General features: G+C 38.7%; 1 protein-coding gene across 1 annotated transcript in view; it reads right to left on the bottom strand.

Annotated features, from left to right (window-relative positions):
* hsd17b12b (hydroxysteroid (17-beta) dehydrogenase 12b) overlaps positions 1–22,908 on the bottom strand; it is a 34,568-nt gene extending 11,660 nt beyond the window's left edge. Inside the window, exons 1-2 of the mRNA XM_079865113.1 lie at positions 22,591–22,908; positions 372–418 (exon numbers count right to left, since the gene is read on the bottom strand). Coding sequence (XP_079721239.1) covers positions 372–418; positions 22,591–22,744 — 201 coding nt within the window. The 5' untranslated portion in view covers positions 22,745–22,908. The remainder of the gene's footprint in view (positions 1–371; positions 419–22,590) is intronic.
* Between the last annotated feature and the right edge of the window lie 4,117 nt (positions 22,909–27,025).

Raw genomic sequence — 27,025 nt, forward strand, 5'->3', positions numbered from 1 at the left:
GGATGTTCGCTAACAGTATATCGATGCAAAGGTATTGCAAACTGTGTTTTACACCCAAATGAAAGAAAAAGAACTTCGCTGTGAGTGTATCGGTACCTTATGTGTATTATTACAGAATCAGATCTCGTTATCTGAATCTGATGTATTGTTACAATCACTTAAATATAGCATATAATAAAAATAGCAATTTCATAAAGACCTTCAAACAGTAGAAATGAGAAGCAGTAGGGTAGTAAATGCTTGCCGGGTTGTCGACTGTATGAGGCAAACCTTTGAGAGCGGAGTTCTCCCTGAACTCTGACTGAGACCTCTAGTTTGATGACTCATTGTGATTTCCGTGAGGGGGGCAAATAAAACATGAGGAATCTTACCTCCTCCGCATAGGCTTTTCCGATTCCATCTGTGGCCCCAGTCACAACTATAGGGAAAAAGTCAGAGGAAGAGAGTATGTAAATTATCACACTAAACACACATCATCTCGACTTATATCTAAAGACACTAAAGACAGCAAGTGTAACTATACATATTGATAAACAGTGCTTAAAACACAAGCTATTACTTTTGTGAGAAAATAAAGATGATGTCATAAATTTCATTAAATAAAAACTAACCGTATATTTTGGAATTAAAAATAAAAGTATCCAGGGACTCTCATGCATATTAAACATGGATGTATGCTGTATGAGCTGATGAGACCATGGAAACGACAGCAAAACAGGCGACATGTTCCTGTACCGTTCTCTATTACACTCTTAAAAATAAATGATCCAAAAGGTTTTTGCAATGATGCCACAGACAAATCATTATGGGTTCCCCAAATGTTTCAGTAGAAACTTTGGGTATAATGAAAGTTTAATAATCTATATATATATATATATATATATAAGGTTTTTTATATATATATATATATATATATATATATATATATATATATTTATTAGAAAATATATATATTTTCTCCCGTCTAGCAGTGAAATTGTTTATGACTACCAACTGAATATTACTTTCTAGCCCCTCCCATTCCGAGGGCGTTTTAACTCCTATGGTGGCCGTATTATTTCAAATCTGCCGGCAGTCGCGAGTAATCTCCCCCTCGCATTCGTCACGGTGCCACTGAGTGTAAAAACGCGAAAGGCGAAGCTTGAATTTCCAGGTATGTCCCTCTTTGGCTAATGTATTTTCAAGATGGAGGCGCAACATGGCTGCCGCCATTCGAGCGGCTCGCTCATATGTATTCTAAATGGCAGATTCTACACTTACGAGAATACTTGATTAGTTGGTAGAAGTAATTACACATTAATGAGCATATATATTTTTGAAAGAACAAAGTGTTTTTTGCTTAGAATCAACTTAAAAAATTACAGAGTGTAGCTTTAAGCAACCCAAAATGGTTCTTTTGTGGCATCACTGTGAAACCCCGCCACAAAACCTTTATTTTTAAGAGTGTAAATAACTTTTTTCCAGTCTAAAGAACCTTTCGGGAAATTAATTGTTAAAGGTTCTTCATGGAAACATTCACACTGGTGAAAAATAAAAGAAAGATAGTAGTAAAGGTAGTATTGGCATCAAAGGTTCCACGAAGAACCTTGAACAGGTTCAAGAACCTAAAGAACCCGAAAGGTTCTTTAGACTGGAAAATGGTTCTTTAGAATATTAAAATGTTCTTCAACATAAGAAAAAAGTGGTTCTTTTAGGAACGGTTTACTGGAAGGTTCTTTGGGGGAACCAAAAATGGTTCTTCTATTGGCATCACTGTGAAACACCCTTTTGGAAAGTTTATTTTCAAGAGTCTAAATGCCAATAAAGAACCTTTATTTTTAAAATATAGTTCCCCTGGCTTCACCTAGACAACAGGCCCTGTCACCCCACATATGCGGTTCACCTCTGTAAAAATAGCTTGAGGGCAAGCAAAGAGGGAAACGTCCTCACATTTATAGAAAGAGCAGAAAAGAATGAATTCATGCATGGTTCCCTCTTCACTGGGCATCAAGGACACGGGACAAACATCCCCAACCCTTTAGCCTGGCATCTTTGGTGTCAGAGATGCCAGTCCTGATTAAAGATTTACATGGGCAGCCCGCATACACCGGCTGGAGTAACACAAGAGAGTGTGGAAAGGGAGGGGTGGATGACGAACAATAAGACAGCGCAAGGGAGGAGCGAATGAGGACTGATCCTGGGGGCAGTTAAAAATAGAAAGGGAAGAGTGAAAGGCAAGCAGCTAACGGAGAGTACAGTTGGGAGGGGGCGGCACACAGTTAGAGGCAAGGGAACCATTTTCCCAGTTATTTTTAAGCACATTTACAATACATTACTCCACATGAGCGGAGGAAAAAAAAAAAACACTGGTTGGGACGAAACGCTCCGAGGGTGTACTGCTAGGTGAGGACATGCAGAGAGAGTGAAATTTTGTATGAATGCTGCTGTATATAACACACCCTGAGCAATGTCCTACAACACATTCTGGAAATGTGAATGAATGGGAGTCTTATTCAGAAAAACTCTGCTCTCACGTGTTTAGCGCTGCTGTACCACATCACATCTGTACTTCAGTTTAACTAGACATCCAATGTAAAGAAGACGCATCTGTTCACGTCAAGTTGTAAAAATATCTTGATTTGAGTATAATTACTTGATCTGAGTACAAACTACATTCGTTGTTTGATTATCTTGCATTTCAAGGCTTTGACATTTAGAATTTCATAAAATAACCTTGCCCTTCATCTAAATGGAGGCAATGCTTTGAAGAAAAATTAAGTTGATGCATTACAGGTCGTAAACAACACAAATAGCTTAATATTAGATATGGAACCTACCAGTCAAGGTCTTTCTTACTACAGTTAAAGGGATAGTTCACACATTTTTCAATTAAAATTATATACAATTTAATTTAAAAAAATCACAATATATTGATAAAAACATTAAAATACCACAATATGCAATGGATCATGACTATAGCATACAATTGCATGGCCAAAACGATTCTCATTCTATTTAATTATTTTTACTGAGAATGACAAACAAATGGTACATGATAAATAAACAAAACACACATTAAATGTTTTAATTATTACTTGATCTTAATTACACATTTTTAACAATTTTTAGATTAACAGTACAGTAAAAACAGTAATACTGTAAAATAGTATTTTAATTTAAAATAACCGTTTTCTATTTTGATGGTAAAAATGGATTTGCAGCATACATTACTCCAAGTAATATTTCTTATTATTATCAATGTTGAAATGTGAAACATTGTGGAAACCGTGATTTTTTTTTTCATGGTTCTTTGAAGAATAGAAAATTCAAAAGCATAGCATTTATGTGAAACAGAAATCTTTTGTAACATTATAAATGTGTTTACTGTCACTTTTGATCAATTTAATGCATCCTTGCTGAAAAAAAGGTAGTGTATTTAATAGTTAGACTTTGTTTACTGAGAAATGTTCACTTCATTTACATTTCGTTGAAAAAAAGTTCCTCCAATAAAAGGGTAGCAGCGCTATCCGGTTTACTTTCTAAAAATCTGGCACAATATTAAATACTACAAGCCTGCATCTGAGTGAAAACATTCACAGATTGATGGTGAATTTGAGCATCATCTGTTGGAAAATGTCAAAAAAAATCCTCAGAAAGTGATGCCAAACCTGACGATGAGGAATTTGGGTCAGTGTAATTCAAGTTATTTTAAAAGTAGCCTATCTAAACAATGACGTTAAACAGCCCAGTAAATTAAATTATCACACAAACTGTACATTAGTCAGACACGGCCCCTTCCCGTCTGCCATTTGAAAAACAACAGAGAAAACTGCTGAATAAAAAACTGCAAAGTTTAAATATAGCTGCGAGCAGCGATTACGGGCCCAAGCCGGTGGCACCGCCACCCCGGTGCCTTTAGTTCTCGCAGCTATATATATATATATATATATATATATATATATATATATATATATATATATATATATATATATATATATATATATATATATATATAAAGACAGAAAATATTACTTGTCTTACCTTATTCTGATTTTATGATACACTCAAAATATTCCACAACATTGATTAACGTTGATTAACCCGTTGATTAATCGGTGGTAAAATATTCTCACCGTCACATACCTAGTATATTTTTATATAGATACAATAGGCCTACCTGATTTTGAACACAAGAGGGTAGTATAGCACTATGAATGACATGATTTATTCATTTTTTGGACAAAAAAAAAAAAAATCTGGCTGTTTATAAACTTTAACAATTATTAAATTGAAAAAAAAAAGAATAAAATGAGTTTAGTTCTGATATTTGTACCATTTTATATAGAAATAAATGGTGTATAATTACATTTTTAGAAGATATGAGGCTTTTAGTGTTTTCATTTTTGACATTACTTTAATCCCTCGCCATAGCAAAACCGTTTGAGATATGTATTATCCGTTCACAATTTAGCATCTTTAATGTATTTTCATCATGTTGAAAAAGTTAAGAGGAGTGGGTAAAAATTCAGAGGCTGATTTTGCAAAGAAATCCACATTCAAACCAAAATATCTGACTTCCTGTTGGTCGGAGCTAATGACTGTAAATTAGAAAGTTGTCCGGCTCGATGAGACCAATATACGTACTGATTTTTGTAACTGTTGGTAAAACTAAAACCCCCACTTTTGTCAAAAGAATTTTGAAAGTGACACACTTCCTGCTGCCAGTTGGTGGCGCTATAACTTTGACTCACAGTAATTACATCCATCTGATCGGCCTCTTACCACAAACACACTGCTGAAGTTTCATCAAGATCAGTTAATGTGTGCAGAAGTTATAACACTTCGTGTTTCTCTTTTCTCGTCATAAATTTGTGTCCTCGCCACGGCCAAAGCGTTCGAGATATCAAAAATCCGTCCGCAATTTAGCATCCTCAATGTCTTGACTTCATGCACACAGAGTTTGGTGGCGATTGGATGAATTCTCTAGGAGGAGTACATCAAATTCCATAGCATGCGTTCTCCAAACAACCCATAATAGCCGACTTCCTGTTGGGTTGGCGTAAAACTTAAAGAGTGCGAAAGTTGTTCGGCCCGATGAGATCTATATGTGTACCGAGTTTCATATTAATTCATGCAAGCGTGTTTGATATATGGACCACGTTTTCAGACCCCGTTCAAGGGGGCGCTGTTGAGCCCCCGTCACGCCCGTTTCTGAAACTTTTCACATGTCTACTGGCTAATAAGTGTGATGTGTCTGTCGAGTTTCATCCAATTTGAAGCATGCTAAGAGTCTCAAAAGCATCCGAAAAGAATATTAAAGTTTGATGCGTTGCCATGGCAACAGCATCTAAGATATCAATAATCCTTCCACATGTCTACATCTGCCGTGTGTCTACATTATACACAAAGTTTGAAGCAAATCGGGTAAAAATAAGAGAGTGATTTCAAAGCATTTTGAAAGTGACACACTTCCTGCTGCCAGTTGGTGGCACTATAACTTTGACTTTGAATAGTCACATCCATGTGATCGGCCTCTTACAACGAACATACTGCGGAAGTTTCATCAAGATCAGTTAATGTATGCTGAAGTTATAACACACTTCCTGTGTCCCATTATTTGCCATTTTGCCATAAATTCATTTCCTCATCACGGCCAAACCGTTCGAGATATCAAAAATCCATTCGCAAGAATTCATCCTCAGTGTCTTGACTTCATTCACACCGAGTTTGGTGGCGATCGGATGAATTCCCTAGGAGGAGTATTTCACATTCCATTGTATGCGTTTTCCAAACAACGTATAATAACCGACTTCCTGTTGGGCTTTTGTAAAACTTAAAGCACGAAAGTTGTTCAGCCCGATGAGATCTATATGTGTACTGAGTTTCACATGCAAGCGTGTTTGATATATGGACCAAGTTTTCGGACCTCATTCCAGGGGGCGCTGTCGAGCCCCCCTGCCACGCCCGGGTACCATCTTCAGTCCGGCCCTGATGGCCGCAGGTTCTGACGTGTGTGCAAAATTTCAAGAGTTTTTGAGCATGTTAAAGGCCCCAAAAGTGGCAAAAAGGCACAAAAAAAAAATCCTTACGAAAAGGGCTTGGGCCCTAATAACCTGGAGAAGCATTTCAATTTTGCGAACATGCAAAGGGGCGACAGGGAAACACCCCTTGTAAATGTCACATCCGTAACTGGCAGGTTATCACAAGCATGAAGAAGTAAAAAAAAAAAAGTGTTTGTCGTCGACCTTCTCAAGCTACATATCAAAAGATTAAATGCTGGAGTCTGGTCAACTGAGAAATGATGTTATAAGAGTGAAGACGACGCCCCCTCACAGCGCACACTGATGCTGCTGCCGCTAAATATTCTGAAGGCTAAAAAAAGAACAGGAGATTAAAAATACCAGGCAGGCACTGCAGCCTCGTCTGGAACAGCTGCAGCACTTGAATACAAACGAGCCTCAGCTTCCCCCGGCATCACATGCACCGCACTCGCCGACCAGGCCGTATACATGCCGTCAGAGACCCGTGCATTTACTGCAGCTGCATGTCACACAATGGAGAGCTGTTTAGTGAATTAACCGACAAGGATGAAGCGGGAAAAAAAGGGTACAAGAACCCTGACTGCTAGCTGCCGTCCGTCAATAATGGATTTGTTTTTGTTTCATTCCACAAATATATACTGCCGCAATCATCGCGGGTTTAGATTAAACATTTTATCATCAGATGAATGTGTTCGTATATAGCTCAAGCTACAGTTTACTTACAAGTCAATTTTTTGTAACAACTGGGCATTGTTCTTCAACAAGCCAGCAAGTTTCTCTCTCTCAAACCTGGAAAACTTTGAGAAAAACAAAAGTGCCATCCCTCACTGCCCTTGGATGTTCCCATGTTTGCTGTGTTATGTAATAGCACACCCATCTCCGTCCGCAGACCGGGATCCTACTTCCTCATTGGATGCCGCAGTAGAGGATTCAAAGTGTCTCCTGGGCCCCCACTCCCAGTAACATGCTTCTTTAAATAGCATGGGGTGCCACGTGCCTCTCTCGACGGCTTTATTTGCTTCACATCAGCAGCGCTGTTCAAAAGGACGGTTTTAAAATCGGCTGCTCTAAAAATAGACCGAGATGCATTTATTTTTCCCTGAGGCAAGATATTTTCAGAAAGGGGGAGAACTATGTGAATGTCTTCTGCGATCCAGTGTGCAGTACAGTAGCATAACAGCAATTCATAAATGTCTATTAATGAAGCAGCATTCAGAACAATGTGTAAAAGAGGGGAAGAGCCTTCAATTAGGGGAGGGCAAAGGAATTGCAATCGAGATCACATTTCTTGCTGAAATATCGCACAAATATTCATAATTATGTCACGTCGTTGTGGTGAAATGCGTACGTGTAGTCACACGTTCAAGTATTTTTTTATTCAAATTCTCAGTTAATGACATTTTGACATTTAGAATTCCCTGGAATAAAGAAATCACAGACATTTATAGCGGACATGGATGAGCTGAGTAAAGACATACTTCCTCAGTTCATGTTCAGGCATTAAAGAACATTCCAGTCTATATTAAGTATAATTTTCAATTGACTGGTTAATAAAAACATATATTGGTCTGTGTTTATCAATTAATAACAGAGTAGTGTAAAACACCAGAGGAGTTGAGAGAGAAAAAAGGAGGCAGGAAGCACTGTGCACATTGTTCCATGAGAAAGAGGAGGGAGTGACAATAAAAGAGAGCTAAACGGAGGGAGATAATATGCAAAACAAGGAGACGAGGCACGTGTTACTGAGGGTGCTCTTCGCGAGAGATGTAAATACACACAAAAACTCAAATGTCCAACTGCAGCTCTCATTCAGTCATTTAAATGCATTCATTCACAAAAGTATACTACCCACAGACATGCATATAATAATTGCTGAAAAAAATGTAAAAAATACAATTATTAAAAGGACAATAACTGGTATGAAGAAAATGTATTTTCTATGCATATTTGTATATTTCTTATTTTCTGTTTGAAAAAAGATTGCCTAATGCCTTCAAGGGATTCTTTTGACGAAATTAATCCATGCAACTAATTAATAACTAATAGGGACTGGAGCTTTCAAGCCTCAGAGAGGATATTACAAGATTCCTGCACTATATTTCAAGTCTTCTGAATTCATACTACAGCTTTATATTAGGAACAAGCCAAAAACTACTCGGTTACTATCGTAACCTCGGTTCCCTGAGATAGGGAACGAGTATTGCGTAGCTATACGCAGTGGGGAAACTCCTTTTCCTCGATTTACTGAAGCTTTTATTTAAAACGCATTTGCAGCTGCACAGCTAGCACATTGAGCGCGGCTCGCTCATAGGCTGTGCTGCAGCAACTGCTTAAACCAATGGCGCGGGCGCCTCTGACAGGCCACCAATGAGCAACATTGCACGTCAGAGCTCCCCAAGGGGGCGTGGCCTTAGTCTATATCAGAGCCCCGAATTCGCCATTATAGCAGGTTCCACTACTGAAGCGACAACTCACCTGGTTACTATAGTGCGGCCGGCTACGCAATACTCGTTCCCTATCTCAGGGAACCGAGGTTACGATAGTAACCGAGTAGTTCCCTTTCGAACGGTCACTTCGTATTGCGTAGCTATACGCAGTGGGGACGCCATACAAAACGCCGCACTAAAAGTAACTGGTTGCCACTGAACTCAGGATCCCTGAGCCCAATATCAGTCAGAAATAGGGTTGGGCATCGAGAACCGGTTCCAACTGGGAACCGTTTAAAAAATAACGATACCATTGGAATCGTTTCGAAAATTTGTTTTCGATTCCGATCATCGGTTCCAAACGCGCACGTTTGAATTTCCGGAAGTGCTTGCCGCGCCCGCTTGTTCTGTTGCAGCAATGGAGCACGTTAAGCGGTGCTCAATAGTGTGGCTTTATTTCACCTTAAAAAAGCCTGGGTCGGCAGAGTGCAACACAGGTGACAAACGTATTTCTTGCACGGGCGGGTGCACTACAAATAAGACTAAACACCTACGCCTGCATGGTGTACAAAATTAAGTGTAGCGTTTTTGACATGCTGCGCGGTCCACTGTCTCGTCCTCCTCGGGCAACCCTGCGCGACCAACGTTAGTAACGTTGCCAGGAGTGCAAAATAATTCATCTGTAATGTTTGTTATTTTGAATAGAAATCATCACTCATAAAGCAGTCATTCACGTCTTCTCCGGTTTATTTGTGTTCACATACAGTATCCACCAGGGCTCTTAATCCAATGGTGCGCATATTTGGAGAAATAATGATTTATCATCACATGTTTGTAAAATATTTCGTCATACAGAATAACATTACTATTCATTTCCCACTGCATTATGCGATCTGAAGAGCTCAAACAGCGAACACATCGAGCTCTGTCTCTGCTCTTCCTGATTCGCGTCAGTTTATGATATCAGCGCTCTCTCATTCGCTGTACAGCTGTTAATCATCTCACGTAGACCAATGCGATTTGAGGTATTTTCATATAGAGAATATTTATAGTAAACTTGCTAAGCAAGGTAGCTATTAGCTGCATATAAAATGCTAAATATAACATATTTCAACATCTTTTTTTGACTTAAAACTATTTTAAACCACGACCGGAATATGGTGTTTTAAAGTGAGCTTTTATACATTGAGTTAGTTTATACATGTCCAGAGAGTCCAGACCAGGTTGCAAGTTCTGCATATATAAATCTGTTTTTTGGTCTGGTGCAGAGGCATTCCTAATTTTCTCCCACATGGGCTGCAGCTCCCAAAATTAAAACTAAATCAAAATAAAATTTTCCTCTGTGAAATGAGCCTGTGACAGGTTTTGACTCCACCCCTCAAAGAATCGGAATCGAGAATCGAAAAGAACCGAAATCGAAATGAAGAATCGGAATCGGAATCAGAATCGTTCAAATCAAAACGATGCCCAACCCTAGTCAGAAACCTTATATATGTTTGATATATATAGACCAGACACCGTCGGGCCTTTTATAACATATATGTGTCAGTAACACTACCAACCCAATATACTAATGAGCCCGGACACCGTCGGGGCTATTTAGTAAATGAAATATAACCAGCAAGCGGGTTTTATATATTGTGAATGATTATGCACAGTACACTGTAGAGAAGACCGGGCACTGCCGGGCCTTCATCATACTGAAAGCACCTTCGCATGCAGAGAAGGAACTTCCATATTATAAAATTTCATAAATGTGGAAGGCGAGGACCAGCCGGCCGCATCACAAATATCCTGAATAGGAAAACCAGATGACCAAGCCCACGACGAGGCCATGCCTCTCGTCGAATGGGCTTAAATACCTATAGGGCAAACCTGACCCATCGAGGTATAAGCCATCGATATAGCACCCACAATCCATCTAGACAGCCTTTGCTTGGTGACTGGATCGCCTTTGGATCGGCCACCAAAGCACCACCAAAGCAGACAAATAGCTGTTCTGACTGTCTGAAAGATGCAGAACGCTCCAGATAAATTTTTAGTGCTCTGACAGGACATAGAAGATTAACCTCCCCGTCCTCGGCAGAGGGGGGAAGGGCTAATAGCGTAATGACCTGTGCTTTAAACGGAGTTGAAAGCACTTTAGGTACATAACCATGCCTGGGTTTGAGGACGACCTTAGAGTCACCTGGGCCAAACTCCAAGCATGAGGGGCTCACTGAGAGGCGAATCTCAAAAATGGCCTGTGATGAGGGTTTATCTGAATATGAAAGTATGCGTCTTTCAGATCCATTGTCACAAACCAGTCCCCCGGGCGAATTTGCGCTAGGATGTGTTTGATAGTCAACATTTTGAACGGCCGTCTCATGAGAGCTTTGTTCAAATGTCTCAAATCTAGTATGGGTCTGAGACCGCCGTCTTTTTTCGGAATTAGAAAATAACGGCTGTAAAACCCTGAATATGTTTGCGCGGGAGGGATTAATTCTATCGCCCCTTTTGCTAACAAATTCTGCACTTCGGCGCGAAGCATGTGACCCACGCTGCTTCTCACTGAAGACTCGACTACTGCCTGAAATTTTGGGGGTCTGCGAGCGAATTGGAGCGAGTAGCCTCGCTTTATGATGTTTATGACCCAACTCGACACACCGGGGATGGCTTGCCAGGCCTGCACCCGTGTGGCTAGGGATTGAACCACTGAATGGGATGAGTCGCCTACATTGTGGGGACTCACTACCCTTATATTGTGATTTGTGCACGTAATGAGTGTTTGACTGACTGTACAAGCTTTCGCCTGTGGGGAAGTCATTTTTACAACATGGAGGGGGCCACCTAGTGTAGGGGGGCCGTGAAACCATGGGTTGTGTTTGTGAAACATACTCTTTTTGTGCTTTATTTGGGTCGCCGTGAAAACGGCGTTTGTTTGTAGAGGCGCGCTCACTGCTGCGGGCCTGTTTACAATAATAAAATCCCCAGCCGCCTGAGCTAAACAGGGAGCTGTGGGAAGTATTGCGGGTCTTTTTGAGGGTGGTCCGGCTAGCGCGAGACACGAGCCCTCTCTCTTCGTCCTTGCTAGGACGACTTCGGCGGTACCGGATCACTCACCCCGCTGGGCCGCGGGCCTTGGCGCCGGGGCATCGGGTAGCGCTTTGTCGATCTCGGCTGGCGGAAGGTATCAGCCGCAGGGCGGGGCTGAGATACCTGCTTTGCCGGTCTGACTGGGTGCGGCGAAGAGGCTGGCTTGGCTTTGCTGGACGCTGAGCTGGAGCACTTCGGCAGGAAGTGTCGCATTGCCTGGGACGCCTTCTGTGCCTCGGTGAATCTCTCCAAAAACCCTTTGACCACCGGGCCGAAGAGGCCGGAGCCGGACACGGGGGCGTCGAGGAAACGTGTCTTGTCCGTTTCCTTAATCTCTGTCAGATTCAACCAAAGGTGGCGCTCTAACACAACCAAGCTCGCCATGCTCTTACCTATGGCCTGTGCTGTAGCCTTCGTAGCACGCAAGGCTAGGTCCGTAGCGCTCCTCAGGTCGCTGAAGGCTTCCGGGTCCGGGCCAGTCTCGTCCATAGACTGGAGAAGCTTGGCCTGGTAGACCTGGAGCACGGCCATGGTGTGTAGAGCCGATGCAGCCTGGCCAGAAGCGGAATACGCGCGTCCGGCGAGGGCTGATGTAGCTCTACACGGCTTGTTGGGGTGGGTAGCTCTAGCTCGCCAGCTAGCCGCCGTGTTCGGGCACAAATGAGCTGCCACAGCCTCCTCGAGGGGCGGCAAAGACTCATAGCCCTTTTCCGCTGCACCATCCACTGATGAGAGTGTCGTGGAAACAGACAAACCCACACGTGCTGAGTAGGGCGCTTGCCACGCCTTGGTCAGCTCCTCGTGTACCTCAGGGAAGAATGGCGCTGGTTTGTGACGTGGGGCCTGCTGGCGCCCCGAGAGAAACCAGCCATCCAGCCGACTACGGGGCGGCTCCTCGGGCGAGGCCCACTCGAGGTCGAGGTCCGCGACGGCCTTCGTCAGGATCCGAAGCATTTCGGCGTCGGAGTTAGTCCTGGTCGCTGAGATGCTGCCTGATGACTGAGAAGCTTTGACGGGGTCGAGAGAGCCCGGCCATTCCTCCTCAGACGCGGCAATCGACAGGCTGTCGTCGTGATCGCCCGATCCTCCGAAAGAGACAAGGCCCGCCACGTGGTGGGGGGGGCGCAGGCCTCCCTCGAAGAGAACTGTAGAGGGCGTCGTGTCTGGAGAAGGCGAAACACGTGGGGACGCGGCCGGCGTGCGTTCGCTTATCTCCATGGTCTCGGCTTCTTCCGCGGCTGAAGTAGTGCCGGGAAGGGAAGAGCGGGTGACGCGGCATCGCCGTCTCGTAAGAGAGTTAGCCGGGTGCGCAGCACGGAGATCGGCATGCTTTCGCAGGCCTCACATCTGCCGGCGGAGAGCGCATTTTCCGCGTGGGCGGCTCCCAGGCAGGAAATGCAGCATCGGCCTCGTGCAGCTTGAGTCCGCACGTGGCGCAGGATGAACTAGGCATGGTATCAGTAAAGGATATCTCGTCGTCGTCGTCGCCGGATAGCCACAGGTGAGACAGCGTCAGGGGGAAAACGGCTTGAGTGCGTAGTCCGCTGAGAATGCTCGCTCAGGCTGAAGGGCTTTTTCCACGGCGAAGCTTACAGTATCGGTCAGAGACATGCAGTTGTCGCTGAAGGAGTGAAATCTGCTATAATGGCGAATTCGGGGCTCTGATATAGACTAAGGCCACGCCCCCTTGGGGAGCTCTGACGTGCAATGTTGCTCATTGGTGGCCTGTCAGAGGCGCCCGCGCCATTGGTTTAAGCAGTTGCTGCAGCACAGCCTATGAGCGAGCCGCGCTCAATGTGCTAGCTGTGCAGCTGCAAATGCGTTTTAAATAAAAGCTTCAGTAAATCGAGGAAAAGGAGTTTCCCCACTGCGTATAGCTACGCAATACGAAGTGACCGTTTGAAAGGGAACAGTTGTTATTCACTGATAATCTTCATCTTCAGTGAAATATTAACTGCTGCAACTGGATCACTAAATCAGTGTGTTGAATGGATCAAGGTGTTCTTTGAAAAAAATCTGACATGAAAAACAATGACACAAAAGGCAAAGCTATATCGTATGGCTTCAAATGTGAGGTGTGAAGAACAGGGCAAATTTAAGCTGTTATTCGCTTAAAATGTTCACATCTTCCATAGCTCTGCTTGGTGAAAGAGAAGTACCAATGCAGGATTCATGAACGAATGAATAACTATTTGGTTCACAAAACCAGTCATTGAGTCATTGGATGATAAATTTACAAACAGGAGTCGGGAGTCTAGGGCTGGACCCGAATATTCATTCGGTGGGTTGGTATTCGATTTGAAAATTTGACATTCGAATATTCGTTGTTTTGTTGTTTTTTTGCACACTTGGGATCCCCCGCGAAACGGTTCTCATTCGCGCTTGAATACGGCCGGCGACACACTGGCTGCGTGAGCGTCTCAGTTGCGTGGCGTGGTGTCCGTTTTTATTTCGGCTCTGATGTTAACAGGTTGGAGTTTGCACATTGCCTGCGTGAGCCACGCGGAAAACGCGTGCATGCTAGAAATAGAACCGACGCCTAAGTGTTCCAGCAACGGAAGTGTTCTCTGGCTAGAGCGCAGAACAGGGGAGTTTGTATGGACCGAAGTGCATGAGCTTGTGTTTTGGGTTAAGCTGCGTTGCTTTGACATTGTGGAAAATAGAATAATAGAAACAAAATGCATTAGTCTTTTTACCCATTATTATCAATCTAAATTAATCTCGTTTTTAATTTAACTTAATTTCGTTTTTCTTTATTTAAATTTCGTTTTTCTTTATTTACATTTTTTTTTTCTTTATTTAAATTTCGTTTTTCTTTATTTCAATCTACCCTTTACTGTGTCAGTAATTTGTTAGTCAGAAAAATATTAGACTACCTTAAAAGTATTGCTTAATTTAACAGACCTGTGTGTGTGCGTTTTATATCACTAGTGCAGTGTCCATACTCGGAGCATATAAGCCCTGCCTGCGTGAGGTGCGCCGCCTCACATTTTAGTTTACTAAAAGTTTATTAATTCTGAACGTGTCGCGTCTCGCGTGTCTATCTACAGTACAGGCCAAAAGTTTGGACACATTACTATTTTTAATGTTTTTGAAAGAAGTTTCTTCTGCTCATCAAGCCTGCATTTATTTGATCAAAAATACCGAAAAAAATGTAATATTGTGATATATTATTACAATTTAAAATAATTGGTTTTCAATTTATTATACTTTAAATTATCATTTATTTCGGTGATGCAAAGCTGAATTTTCAGGATCATTACTCCAGTCTATCAAATGATCCTTTAGAAATCATTCTAATATGATGATTCATTATCAAAGTTGGAAACAGTTCTGCTGCTTAATATTTTTTCATAACCTGTGATACTTTTTTAGGATACTTTGATGAATAAAAAAAAGAAAAAGAAAAAAGAAAAGAAAAAAAAAAGAAGCAAATGTTTTCAAGATAGAAATCTTTTATAACAACAATATACACTACTGGTCAGTAATTTGGGGTCAGTAATTTTTTTCTTTATTTTTTTTTAAATAAATCAATAATTTTATTCAGCAAGGATGTGTTAAATTGATAAAAAGTGATAATAAAGAAGATTTATATTAAAACAAAAAAAATTTATTTTGAATAAATGCAGTTCTTTTTAACCTTTTATTCATCAAATATATTAGGCAGCAGAACTGTTTCCAACACTCATAATAAATCAGAACATTAGAATGATTTCTAAAGGATCATGTGATAGACTGGATGTCACATGTGACACTGAAGACTGGAGTAATGATCCTGAAAATTCAGCTTTGCATCACCGAAATAAATGATAATTTAAAGTATAATAAATTGAAAACCAATTATTTTAAATTGTAATAATATATCACAATATTACATTTTTTTCTGTATTTTTGATCAAATAAATGCAGGCTTGATGAGCAGAAGAAACTTCTTTCAAAAACATTAAAAATAGTAATGTGTCCAAACTTTTGGCCTGTACTGTATATTGCACCAAATGCGACACTGCACTCCCTTGTGAAGTCGATTGGATGAACGGTTCTCGAAATAATCAAAATGCAAACAGGCATACAGACACATAGAGAATACTGCCTTTATTAAAGAGAAGAATATATTCAGCCCCTCTCTCTCCGAAGCTTCGAATATTCGATGTTCATTACTACTGAAGCTTCGAAGCTCAAAAAATGGTATTCGGACCAGCCCTACTCAAGACCTAATAATTCTTACGTTCAAGTCAATGATCACAGGTCCCTGATGTTAAAGTGCCCCTATTATGCTATTTTAAAGTCTCCTAATTTTGTTTTGGAGGTCTACAACAGGTTTTTTCAATGATTCTCAGATGACTCCATGGATGAATCAATCTCTCTAAATCCCTCCTTTCCGAGAGCTACTCTGCTCTGATTGGCCAGACAGCTCAGTCTGTTGTGATTGGTCTACCGTGTACAGCGCGTGTGTCGGGAACAAAAACGCCCATTGCCATAACTGAACCTGAGCTCCATTTGGAGGCTTCCTACAGCTCATTGATTGCACACCGTACACTAAAGACAGTAACCAATGATGACATCGATTTTACCACAGAACTAGTTAATCAACCCGAACCTCCATCTCAAGCACGACTTGAGCAAGACATTTCTCAGTGATACACTACTCAGTTTAAGGTACATTATTAGATGTTGCAACTGTAATTCCTCACCATAAGCATTAACAAATGTATGTCCATCAACAAACCGATGTATATTTTTCTAATTCATTGCGGTGAACAAGTGGGAACTGTTTCAATAACGGTGCATACGTTAGCCAAGCTCTAATGTGACTGATGTAACATAAACGTTGGTAAAACAAATCTTGCTCCAACCTTTAACTTTACTCAAAGTAAAAGTATAGTAAGAACGACAGACAATCTGCATTACAGTTTTAAGTAATAAGGGGCTTTCGCACGGGAGGAACCTTTTCATAGTTCCTATAACTATTGGTGAAAGTACCCGGATGTCGGCGCGTTCACACCGCAGGAACTAGGAACGAATTAGTTCTAGGAACCCTTTGAGGAACTAGTTTAGCTCCTATTTCAGAGTAGGGTCTAAACCAGCACTATAGGAACTATCAGTGACATTAGTGTACGCAGATTGGCCGAATGCACACAAAACACCAGCACCCGCAATTTTTAAAAAAGCTATGTAAAGACACAGATTATAGCCTATATGTTTACTCCAGAAACTAACTATACGAACATGGAAAACAGTGATTAGCCGCTTTCCGACCAAGTAGTTACAGGAACTTAGTTCTAGGAACTGTCCACTTCTAAACAGTTCTAAGAACTACTCTCCCCCAAACTCGGTTTTGCTGTTTGCGTTCGCACTGGCCAAGTGGCCATAGGAACTGGTAGGAGGGGTAAGGGAGTGACGCAAGCACGGTGACTTTTATTTTGATGGCGCGACGGACCTTTATTTTGGCGGCGCTGAGAACGCCAAAGCAAACAATGCTCGCATTCTCTGTGTTTATTAGTTAGCGATCTGTATAACAGTACTGTTTAATATGTTATTAGATAGAACTGTTATAGAAAGTAGACAGTATATGAAAAAAGGTTATTAGCCTATGCCGTGTGGTTGATGTCCAGTGTTGCTAGCTGGGCAGATAAACAATCATGTTTGGCTTGGTCCCCTCAAAGTTGCGTTGGATTTTCTCTTCAGCATAAAGGTTTAGAGACCCATCTATCACTGTTTTCCATGTTTATATAGTTAGTTTCTGGAGTAAATATATAGGCTATAATCTGTGTGTTTACATTCTAGCTGTTTTAAAAATGGCGGGTGCTGGTGTTCCGCGTGCGTTCGGTCAATCAGCGTACACTAATGTCACGGGTAGTTCCTATAGTGTTGGTTTAGACCCTACTCTGAAGTAGGACCTAAATTAGTTCCTACAAATGGAGTTCCTAGATCTAAAATCGTTCCTAGTTCCTGCGGTGCGAACATGCCGACATCCGGGTACTTTAGCCAATAGTTCTAGGAACTGTGAAAAGGTTTCTCTGGTCGGAAAGCAGCTATAGATGGGCCTCTTAACCTTAACGCTGAGGAGAAACATGATTATGTATTTCTGCTCAGCTAGTGACACTGGACATCAGCCGCACGGCATATATTAATAACTTTTCATATACTGTCTACTTGTCTTTCTATGTATAACAGTTCTATCTAATAACGTATTAGACAGGACTGTTAGACAGATCATAAACTAATGAACAAGGAGAATGCGAGCACTGTTTGTTCGCTCAGGCTCTGGCGTTCTCAGCACGGTCAAAATAAAAGTCCCAGCAACGAGCACGGCTTACGCCACTTCAGAGTTCCTACTGGCGGTGCGAATGCAACAGGAAAACGAGGAACCATAGAGGAACCATTAGCTAGTTCTCAAGGACTGGTGGCTAGTTCCTAGAACTATCCGGTGCGAAAGCCCCTATAGTGGCCCACAGCTGATTAGCAGAAGTTTTTCAGTAAGACAGTGATAACGTGATTTAGCCAGTTAGCAGGAGACCTACACAATATAAAACACAAAACTAAGTATTTTGAACAGCGGTAGAAAATATATACATCAATAATTAGTCATACTTAGAGGTTGTGATTCTGAGGAGCAAGTTGGTTCAAATTGGGTACTGACCCATCTTTCTAGAGCAAACGTTTAGCGAATCTCACGTTGAACTCCGAGATTTGAGAAGAAGTCGTCAGTAAAATGAAGGGAACAGCAAAAGTTTGGGATTATACTGTTGTGGTATTGTGGTAAAGATTAATTTTAACCACTGATTCTTCACAGCCCCATCCTTTAGAAGTGAAAATAAACCGAATTTACAGCGTCTTGACGACATGATGTCCACAGAAACGAGCTACAGCAAAATGTCCTGTCCACACAGAACATAGGTGAGCATTATGCAAATGTGGTAAGTCGTGACGTGTGAACTTCGCGAAAATAGATTTGAACTCCAAACGACTCGTTTGAGCGGTTCAGAGTCGACTCTTTTGAGATAAAATAACTTTATGATGCACTTACAACTTTGCAGACTGTTTACATTCACATTCAGCTACATTACACACTGCGTGAAAGGTAATTTTCAAAACTTCATAATAGGGGCACTTTAACAGCTCACCAGAGTAAGATTATCAGTGAGAAACAACTTAAAATTCAATTTATTCTTCACACAAAGCGAGTTTATGCATTAAAATTTGAAATATAGTGCACAAGTGGCATGGACTAACCTACTGGCTTTCATACTTTGAAAAATATTATATTAAAATATGCTGATGCTCTTTTGAAGATTAAAAGGGGCATACTTATGAAGACAAACAAAACCATCTATATTTTACTTAAGATATAGCTATTTTTACTATATCAGTGGTTCACAATCATAACCAGGGAGCCACATTTATAAGGGAGTGGCATCATTATTAGTATGTTAAAATGTTTTAACACTACTAATAAATCAATAATTAGGGATGCACAATATATCAGCCACCATATCGGTATCGGCCGTTATGTTAATTTTTAATGTTATAGTTATCGACCCAATAAGACAATTTGGCTGATATATTAAAACAGATAAATAATGGATTATTAGATGCCCACTGTTCACCATGAGGCTTTTGAACTGCTTGAAATATGATTGAAATCACTTTGAAAAGAAAAATACAGTTAAAGAATTAGTTCACTTCAGAATTAAAATTGCCTGATAATTTACTCACCCCCACGTCATCCAAGATGTTCATGTCTATCTTTCTTCAGTCGAAAAGAAAATAAGGATTTTGAGGAAAACATTCCAGGATTTTTCTCCATATAGTGGACCTCAATGGGTACAACAGTGTGAAGATCAAAATTGCAGTTTCAATGCAGCTTCAAAGGGCTCTACACGATCCCAGCCAAGGAATAAGGGTCTTATTTAGCCAAACAATCTGTCATTTAAAAAAAAAAAAGAATTATATTTTATATATATATATATATATATATATATATATTTTTTTTTTTTTTTTTTTTTTTTTTTAACCACAAATGCTCATCTTGCACTACCACTGCGATGCGCCACTGCGATAAGCACGTTGAAAGTTTGCGTGCATTCCGGTTCAAAAAGGTAGGGTAGGGCAAAAAACTTCAAAATTGTCCGACATCATTGTTTTACCTTTTATTTTATTTTTATTTTTTATAAATGGCGTTTGGCTTAAGTCTTTGCACGTTCGCTGTGTAAACACTAGGTCGGTACTTCCGTCTATGTCACGCGTGACCTTTCGATGTGACTACGTAATGTGTGATGCATCGCAGTGCTAGTGCAAAACGAGCATTTGTGGTTAAAAATTAGGCTACCGGTATATAAATATTTTTGGGAGTTTTTTTTTTTTTAAATAACAGATCGTTTCACTAGATAAGACCCTTATTCCTCGTCTGGGATTGTGTAGAGCCCTTTGAAGCTGCAATTTGGACCTTCAAACCGTTGGACCCCATTGAATTCCACTATATGGAGAAAAATGCTGCAACGTTTTCCTCAAAAACATTAATTTCTTTTCAACTGAAGAAAGAAAGACATTAACATCTTGGATGATGTGGCGGTGAGTAAATTATCTGGAAATTTTAATTCTGAGGTGAACTAATCCTTTAAGTGCAACGTGCAGCGCAAGTCTGTCATATAGGCTATATAAAATTATAATGAAAACACTTCTGTATAATAATGTTGTGAATTATTTGTACGCCCGTGTTTCAGCGTTGATAAGGGAAGAGCACATCCAGAACGAAATTACTATAAGTTCACTTGTGCATTCGCAGCCTTTTGTTTTGTGCAATTGTAAGTTGTAATAATGTTTATTTTGTGCATATATAATATGTGATTTGTCTAATATAGGACGCATTTGGTTAAGATTTAACAAAATAGTAAAGTGCACCGGTGATCTTCTTTAGCTCAAACGGCAATGCACGACATCAATAACTATGTCATATTACGTAACATATTACGGACTGTCATATTACGTAACATTATAATGGGAATACAATTGTAATAAAACTTTGTGAAATCTTTGGGTCACCGTGTTTCAGTGCATTGTTATGGGAAGAGCGGATCCACAGCAGGAGTTACACATTCTGATAAGCATGTAACTTAGTTCAAGTTCACTTGTGGATTCGCGTCATTTTATGCAGATATAAGTTGTAATATGTTTTTGTTGTATAAATATCTGATTAACCTCATGTAGGATGTGTTTCGTTGATTTAATTTACCTGCCAACAAAATGCTTCAGTTTACGGCGTAGCTCAAACAGCAATATTCCTATTTTTAAACAGTTTTTTAAACAATTTTTAAAATTTTAATTTCAGAGTTTTCTTTTTAAAAATCATTAATGCATTATTAATAAATAATAACTAGCTCTTTTATTTTTCTCGTGTCATTTTCATCAACAATATGGTTCAATTGAAATAATTTTATTATTGTCTGTGCGGAGCCTATCCCATTTATTCATGGAACATGCATTTTGATTCTATATGCAAGTTATGTTGTCCAATGACTTGTTTGCATTATTTATGCATTATTTAGTTTATTTGTAAGGCTTTTTTTTTTTTTTTTTAAACAAAGTTGGCCAAAGGAGTGTAAAATTAATTTTAAAACTTAAACTGGTTCAAACTAGGCTATTGCTGTAAATGTTTGATTTGAAGTGCTTGGGAATCTTTTGTTTTTGAAATAAAACATTTGATTTAGATTTATTAGCCAATATATCGTTTATCAGCTTTCAAATATAAAGAATTATCGGTATCGGCAAAAAAAATTTTATCGGAGCATCCCTATCAATCATTAATAACCAAAAATGAATAAGTATTGTTTTTTATTATTTTATTGTTTTATATTATTGTTTTAACAGATCTCGAAACTTCTGGAATCACTTAATGAATATTGGTTCATTAAATGGATATCAATATTATCAGTTTCTGTTAATAAAAAAAAGTTTGAAAACAAGCAGCTGTCATAATTCCAAAACGTTGAGATCCACTTATTTATATTGGTCTAAAAGCAAAAAGTGCATATAAGTATCATTTACAAATACAAAAAAAAGAGGATTTTCACAGATGACTTTTAATCAATGACAAGTCCAGTGCTTGTCATTGGAGGATCAACATCTTCCGTTCAGAGCTTAGGGCAAAACCAGAGCAAAGCATGATGGTGGTGACTGGTCTAAGGATGATGGACTTTTGGAACTCCACGTACGATAAGCTCATGGTCAAAAGTCAGATCTACCAATAAGGCAAAAAGACTACAGTCAGTGAGAGGATCACTCCACCTCCTGTGCTAAAAGGCAAAGGCATTATCCATTGCTTAACTCCAGATCCCACTCGTCATCATCAACTTCATCCATTTGTCACAGAGTACATGTCAGTTAAGAGCCAAAAGCCATGAACTAATTACCTTGTACTTCTATGAGCTTCTGCATCTTTAAAGTCACCATAAAATCAAATATACCATTTTTGTTTTTGATGGAATATTGCAGTATTTTGTTATGATTTAACTGTGCACATCAATATTTTTGTAATTTCACGTGCCCTCAATTTTTAATCATAATAACTTCCCCTCCCTCTTGCAGTGACATCTCTTCTCTGCTCTCTGATGACGTGTTTAATGGCGTGAGGGCGGGACAACCTGTCACTCATATGAGTTGAAATAATGCAAACTAATGGCTTCAACAAAAACATTTTCCACTCGATTAACCAACTCGTGTTTGTCTGTCTTTAAATGTGCATACGTTATTGTTAAAAAAAAAAAAAACTTTTATTTATTTTATTTAACTGTGGCAACGAGAGCCTCAGCCAAAGACCCGGAAACGTCAACGGTGGATACGTACAGCGGATAAGATCAGTGAAGGAAAAGAAAAAAAAAGTTAGTAGAAAAAGTTAGTAAAAAAAAAAAAAAAAAAAAAAAAAAAGCTCCAGCCCTCATCTTGATAGACAAAAACTGTTGTATAAATTGCTTCACAATGAATCATCATGTTACCATCATGACACACAGTAACTGATGGCTGATTGTTGGAGCGGCTTGCCTGAATAATGTCAGTGCAGTGTGTGTACCAACCTGCCCATTTCCCGAGTTTGGATGCCTTCATCAAATTTCCATTCCCCACAATCCACACGCGAATCCCGTTAAGCAGACAGCACAGAGTGCACACCGACACCCAGGCCACAGTGGCAACACCGATCCAAAACAGTGCATCTGTCAGCAGCTCCATGATGACAGAATCAACGTGCCTCGGTGTCTCACACACGTAAGACCACAACTGTTCTCACAGATTCTGCACAAATACAAATAGCCGAGATGCTACACGTTGTCGGCTCGGTAGTGTGTAGGACTTATTCAAGCACATCCGCTTCCGTGTTGATTACGCGTTGTTACGTTATTCTGCAGACTGCTTTCTGATTGGATAGAGGATCTGCGCGTCACCGTACACCACCCCATGCCTCTCCGGCGACATAGATTCAATGTGTGAATAAAACATTGTTTAAAAAATATGGACCTTCTCTGAGATTACTTAAAATAATTGAAATAGTTTTATCAGAATCATACGTTATCGCGGAGACAATTAAATACATTTAAATATGTAGGGAAACATTGGGGAAGATGGCCCCCTTAAGAACAATGTGCATAGGCCTACTTTTAATCTGTGAAATATTTTAAAGTTAGCATGTGCAGGATAATGATGATGTGTTATTATAGGAAATAAATAGAAAATTTAGCTAATTTAGTTGTTATAGAACAAAATGTTAAATTATTCCAAGAGAGAGGCCATTACCCCACTACTGGGGTAAGAAGCCCCACATGTCTCAACTTTTATAAAATGCATAAATTACTTTTGATATAATTCTTGTTAATATCTATATTTTGTGCCAGTAATGTAAAATCCTAAATCATCTACTCTATTTAAAATAGAATTTTGAAATTTAGTTGAATCACAGACAAAGCAGAATCCCAGTAAAAGAGACTTTTCTAAAGGTATTTGACTTATATATGCATATGAATATTTACATATTTAATTGCCCATTTATTAATTGAAGATTTGTGATAATAGGCTAGCACCACTATGAATGCAAATTGAATGATTTCACTCAACTAACCTTTTAATGAACAGACACAAACATAACATGCATGCTAACAAAGGTTTTTAAGTTGAAATACTGTTTCGTATTTAATTAAATATTATTATTATATTTTACTATGCAAAACATAACAGTCAAACAGTCAACAGTAATGTGGGGGGGGGGAATAGAAAAATAGCTGATATGTTTTTCAGGTGAATTTTAACACAAATTACTTATGACATATTTCATGCAAATATTATAAACCTCTTCTAAGCAAGATATCCTGAGTGCTCTATTATTCTCTCTTATTTTTAATATGCTTATTTTGCATATAAATGTAACATATATGCTTTATCGATTATACATACCTGTACTCATACAATTGCTTGAGCTGTCTGTTTCTTCCTTGTTCTTGTATTGGTTTTTATTTTCTCGAACACAATGTCTAATTTATACAAAGTATGTACATTTTTCTTTTCAAAATGCATCTCGATTTTCACGTAACTGCCAGATTTGTTTTTGAGGTAGTTATTACTTATCATTCAAATGTATCAAATAAAGTGCAAACAACAAAAGACAATGCTAATTTAGAAAATTGTAAGTGGGCAGGTTAAGTCACTGGACAACCAGAGTTATAACAAAAGACATGGATAAAAGTTTGACTCGTTATACATAAAAAAGAAAATTGATCTCAGATCCTTGAAAGTGGATACACACACACATAAAACACACTTTTAAATCGGAACACACTATAGTCTATATTTAAGTAAAGACAACTATTACTACAGTCTAAGCTTAACCCAAGCATGTTTCTCATGTGTCTGATGTTTATTGCTTATACTGTGTATAGGACACCTTGTTTAACATTTTATATAAATGCCTGCTTTAAATGTTCTGGTTGAGCCTTAATATTTAATATGCCACAGTTAAAATTGGGTCATATAAATGCTATTAATAAAAAATGTTTGGTTTGTATTGGCAAACCTGACTCCATATATTGCATGCCAGAAAGAAAGGACACGTTTATTACCACATTTAGTCAGTTAAAATTAGTCCATGACTTTTAAAAACCCTCATTTAAACATGCATACAATAAAATGATGAGTAAAATTCACAGCATTACACACAAAATGGAGAGTAATGACAACCAAAATATTTTTAATATGTGAAGATGTGATCAGTTAGTCTCAGTGTGTGTGTGTGTGTGTGCTTGTTTAATTTACGAGGACACAATTTTTTATAATGACATGGGTATTACACTGGTATTACAACATAAAAATGGTTTATTAGGAGTCGCTTTAAAAATGGCTTTAAGTACTAAACAATGTTTTATTAAAAATGTAAAAATGCTGAATGTTTTCTGTGATGGGTAGGTTTGTACAGTTTGTACAGTATAAAAATCATTATGTCTATATGGAAAGTCCCCCATAAAACATGAAAACACGTGTGTGTGTGTGTGCATGCGTGCGTGTGTGTTCAATCTGTCAAATCCCCTCCAAACTCATAGATTTTGTTTGCTTTACAGCAGTTTTTGAGGGGGAGCGATGACATTATATCAACAAATCTACATCATTTTAAATGATTTTAATAGTAAAAAAAAGGGGGGGGGATAATGGGTAACATTTTATTTTAGTGTCCTTGTTACAAATGTTACTTACCACAGTAATAACAGTAAATTATGCATAATTACATGCAACTATACCCTCAACCAAATCCTAATCCTACATTAACCCTATAGTATTTAAGTTGTTAATTAATATTACTCAGTACTTAAATATATAATTACACTGTAACAATGACACCTTAAAACAAAGTGTATCCGGATAATGAAATAACAAGCCAATGATCAAGACCTTTAAGAGAACTTTACATTGAAAACAGACAACAAATGTTTTCCATAATCTGTAACTTTTTTTCTTTATGTTATTTTTTTCTTGGAGTCCTCAAGTGTCTATATATGCTGCAGTTGTTTAATGCAACTGCTAAGGGTGGTATTTTGAATGTTATATCATGTGGAACCAGGGTTATTAGTTAACTAAAACTAAAACTGAAATAAATAATAAATAAAAACATTAAAAAAATAATAATAATTTAATCTGTAATATAAAATTAAATTAAATAAAAACTAAATTAACACTTTTTGGAACATCACCAATAAATACCAATTCAAATTAAGTGACTTGTAATTTTTGAACATTGATGTTAGGAGAAGATATAGTGTACATATTTATTTCAAACAAAGTACATTTTTAGGATTTTTAGCAGTTGCAATTGATTCAGCTCATTTTAATATATTAGTAGGCTATATGTTGAAGCCTTAACGTCAAATTAAAGTGGAAAGGGGAGATGTTGGTTACATTTTTTATTATCATTTTTAGATTTAGATTTCAGTGCCTTCCGAAAAGAAGGTAAGCTGTCATTTTGAAAACCCCTAGTCTCATCATTATCAAGTTACAACCATTCAAAGAACAGTATTATGCCGAATTTATCATTTAAAATGTCAAAATCTGTAAAATGACAGTCAGAAACCGAAACGACTGGTGCGTACTGATGCAGAGTTCTCTCTGCAAACTGCGACCACGTTGTTTAATTGTGCAAATTAAATAAAACAAATTGCAGTATATTGCAATATTCTTCTATATCATTGTCCAGTCTGTATAGGTCAGGAGTTGGAGGTTTACTGAGGAGTTAACTGAACAACCGACATATTTCAAGCATACAGTGAGCAAAAAAATCGGTCTAATGTAAGATCTATATAAATCCACATTCTATTTCACATATATAAAGAAATATTTAAGGATATTTAAGCCGTGAGTATTATTGTTGGCATGTGCACTCCTTACTCAGTATTCAGAATTGTGTTTATCCTGAAAAATGCTTCATTTTAAATCACTTGAATTGTTTTAATGTAAGTTTGCAATAGCATGACGTGTAATATTGAACCTGTCACAATGTCAAGAGCAAAGAAAAGGCAGAGAATACAGTACATGGTTTGTATAAAAGTGGCCAATAGTGTCTGGCCAAGGAAAATTGGCATCTTTGCCCTTTATTTATTAAACATTTGTTGAAGATTTTGTAGTGTAGTTGTGCTAGACTTTATTTGTGATAAGGCATGAAACATGCCAAATTGTGCGTACATCATTTTTGACCAGGCTGTCATACAAAGAAATTATGAACACATGCAAAAAAAACAAGAGAGAACCAATGAAATATTAATTACTGATTATGTCGTATAGTCAGTGTATGCTTTTTCCTTACTATGCTTTTTTTGCATAGTAAAATAAAACCTGTAGCTTTAGTTTTCCTTTTTTTATTTCAAATAATTTTGTCAGATAAAACCCTGACCAAGTTTAGTGTTTGTTCTTCCCTCATATTTAATTCAAATGAGTGCAGTCAAATCGATTAATTGCAATTAATCGCATATAGCATAAAAG

This window comes from Squalius cephalus (genome assembly GCF_949319135.1).
Source record: "Squalius cephalus genome assembly, chromosome: 3".
NCBI classification, from domain to species: Eukaryota; Metazoa; Chordata; class Actinopteri; order Cypriniformes; family Leuciscidae; genus Squalius; species Squalius cephalus.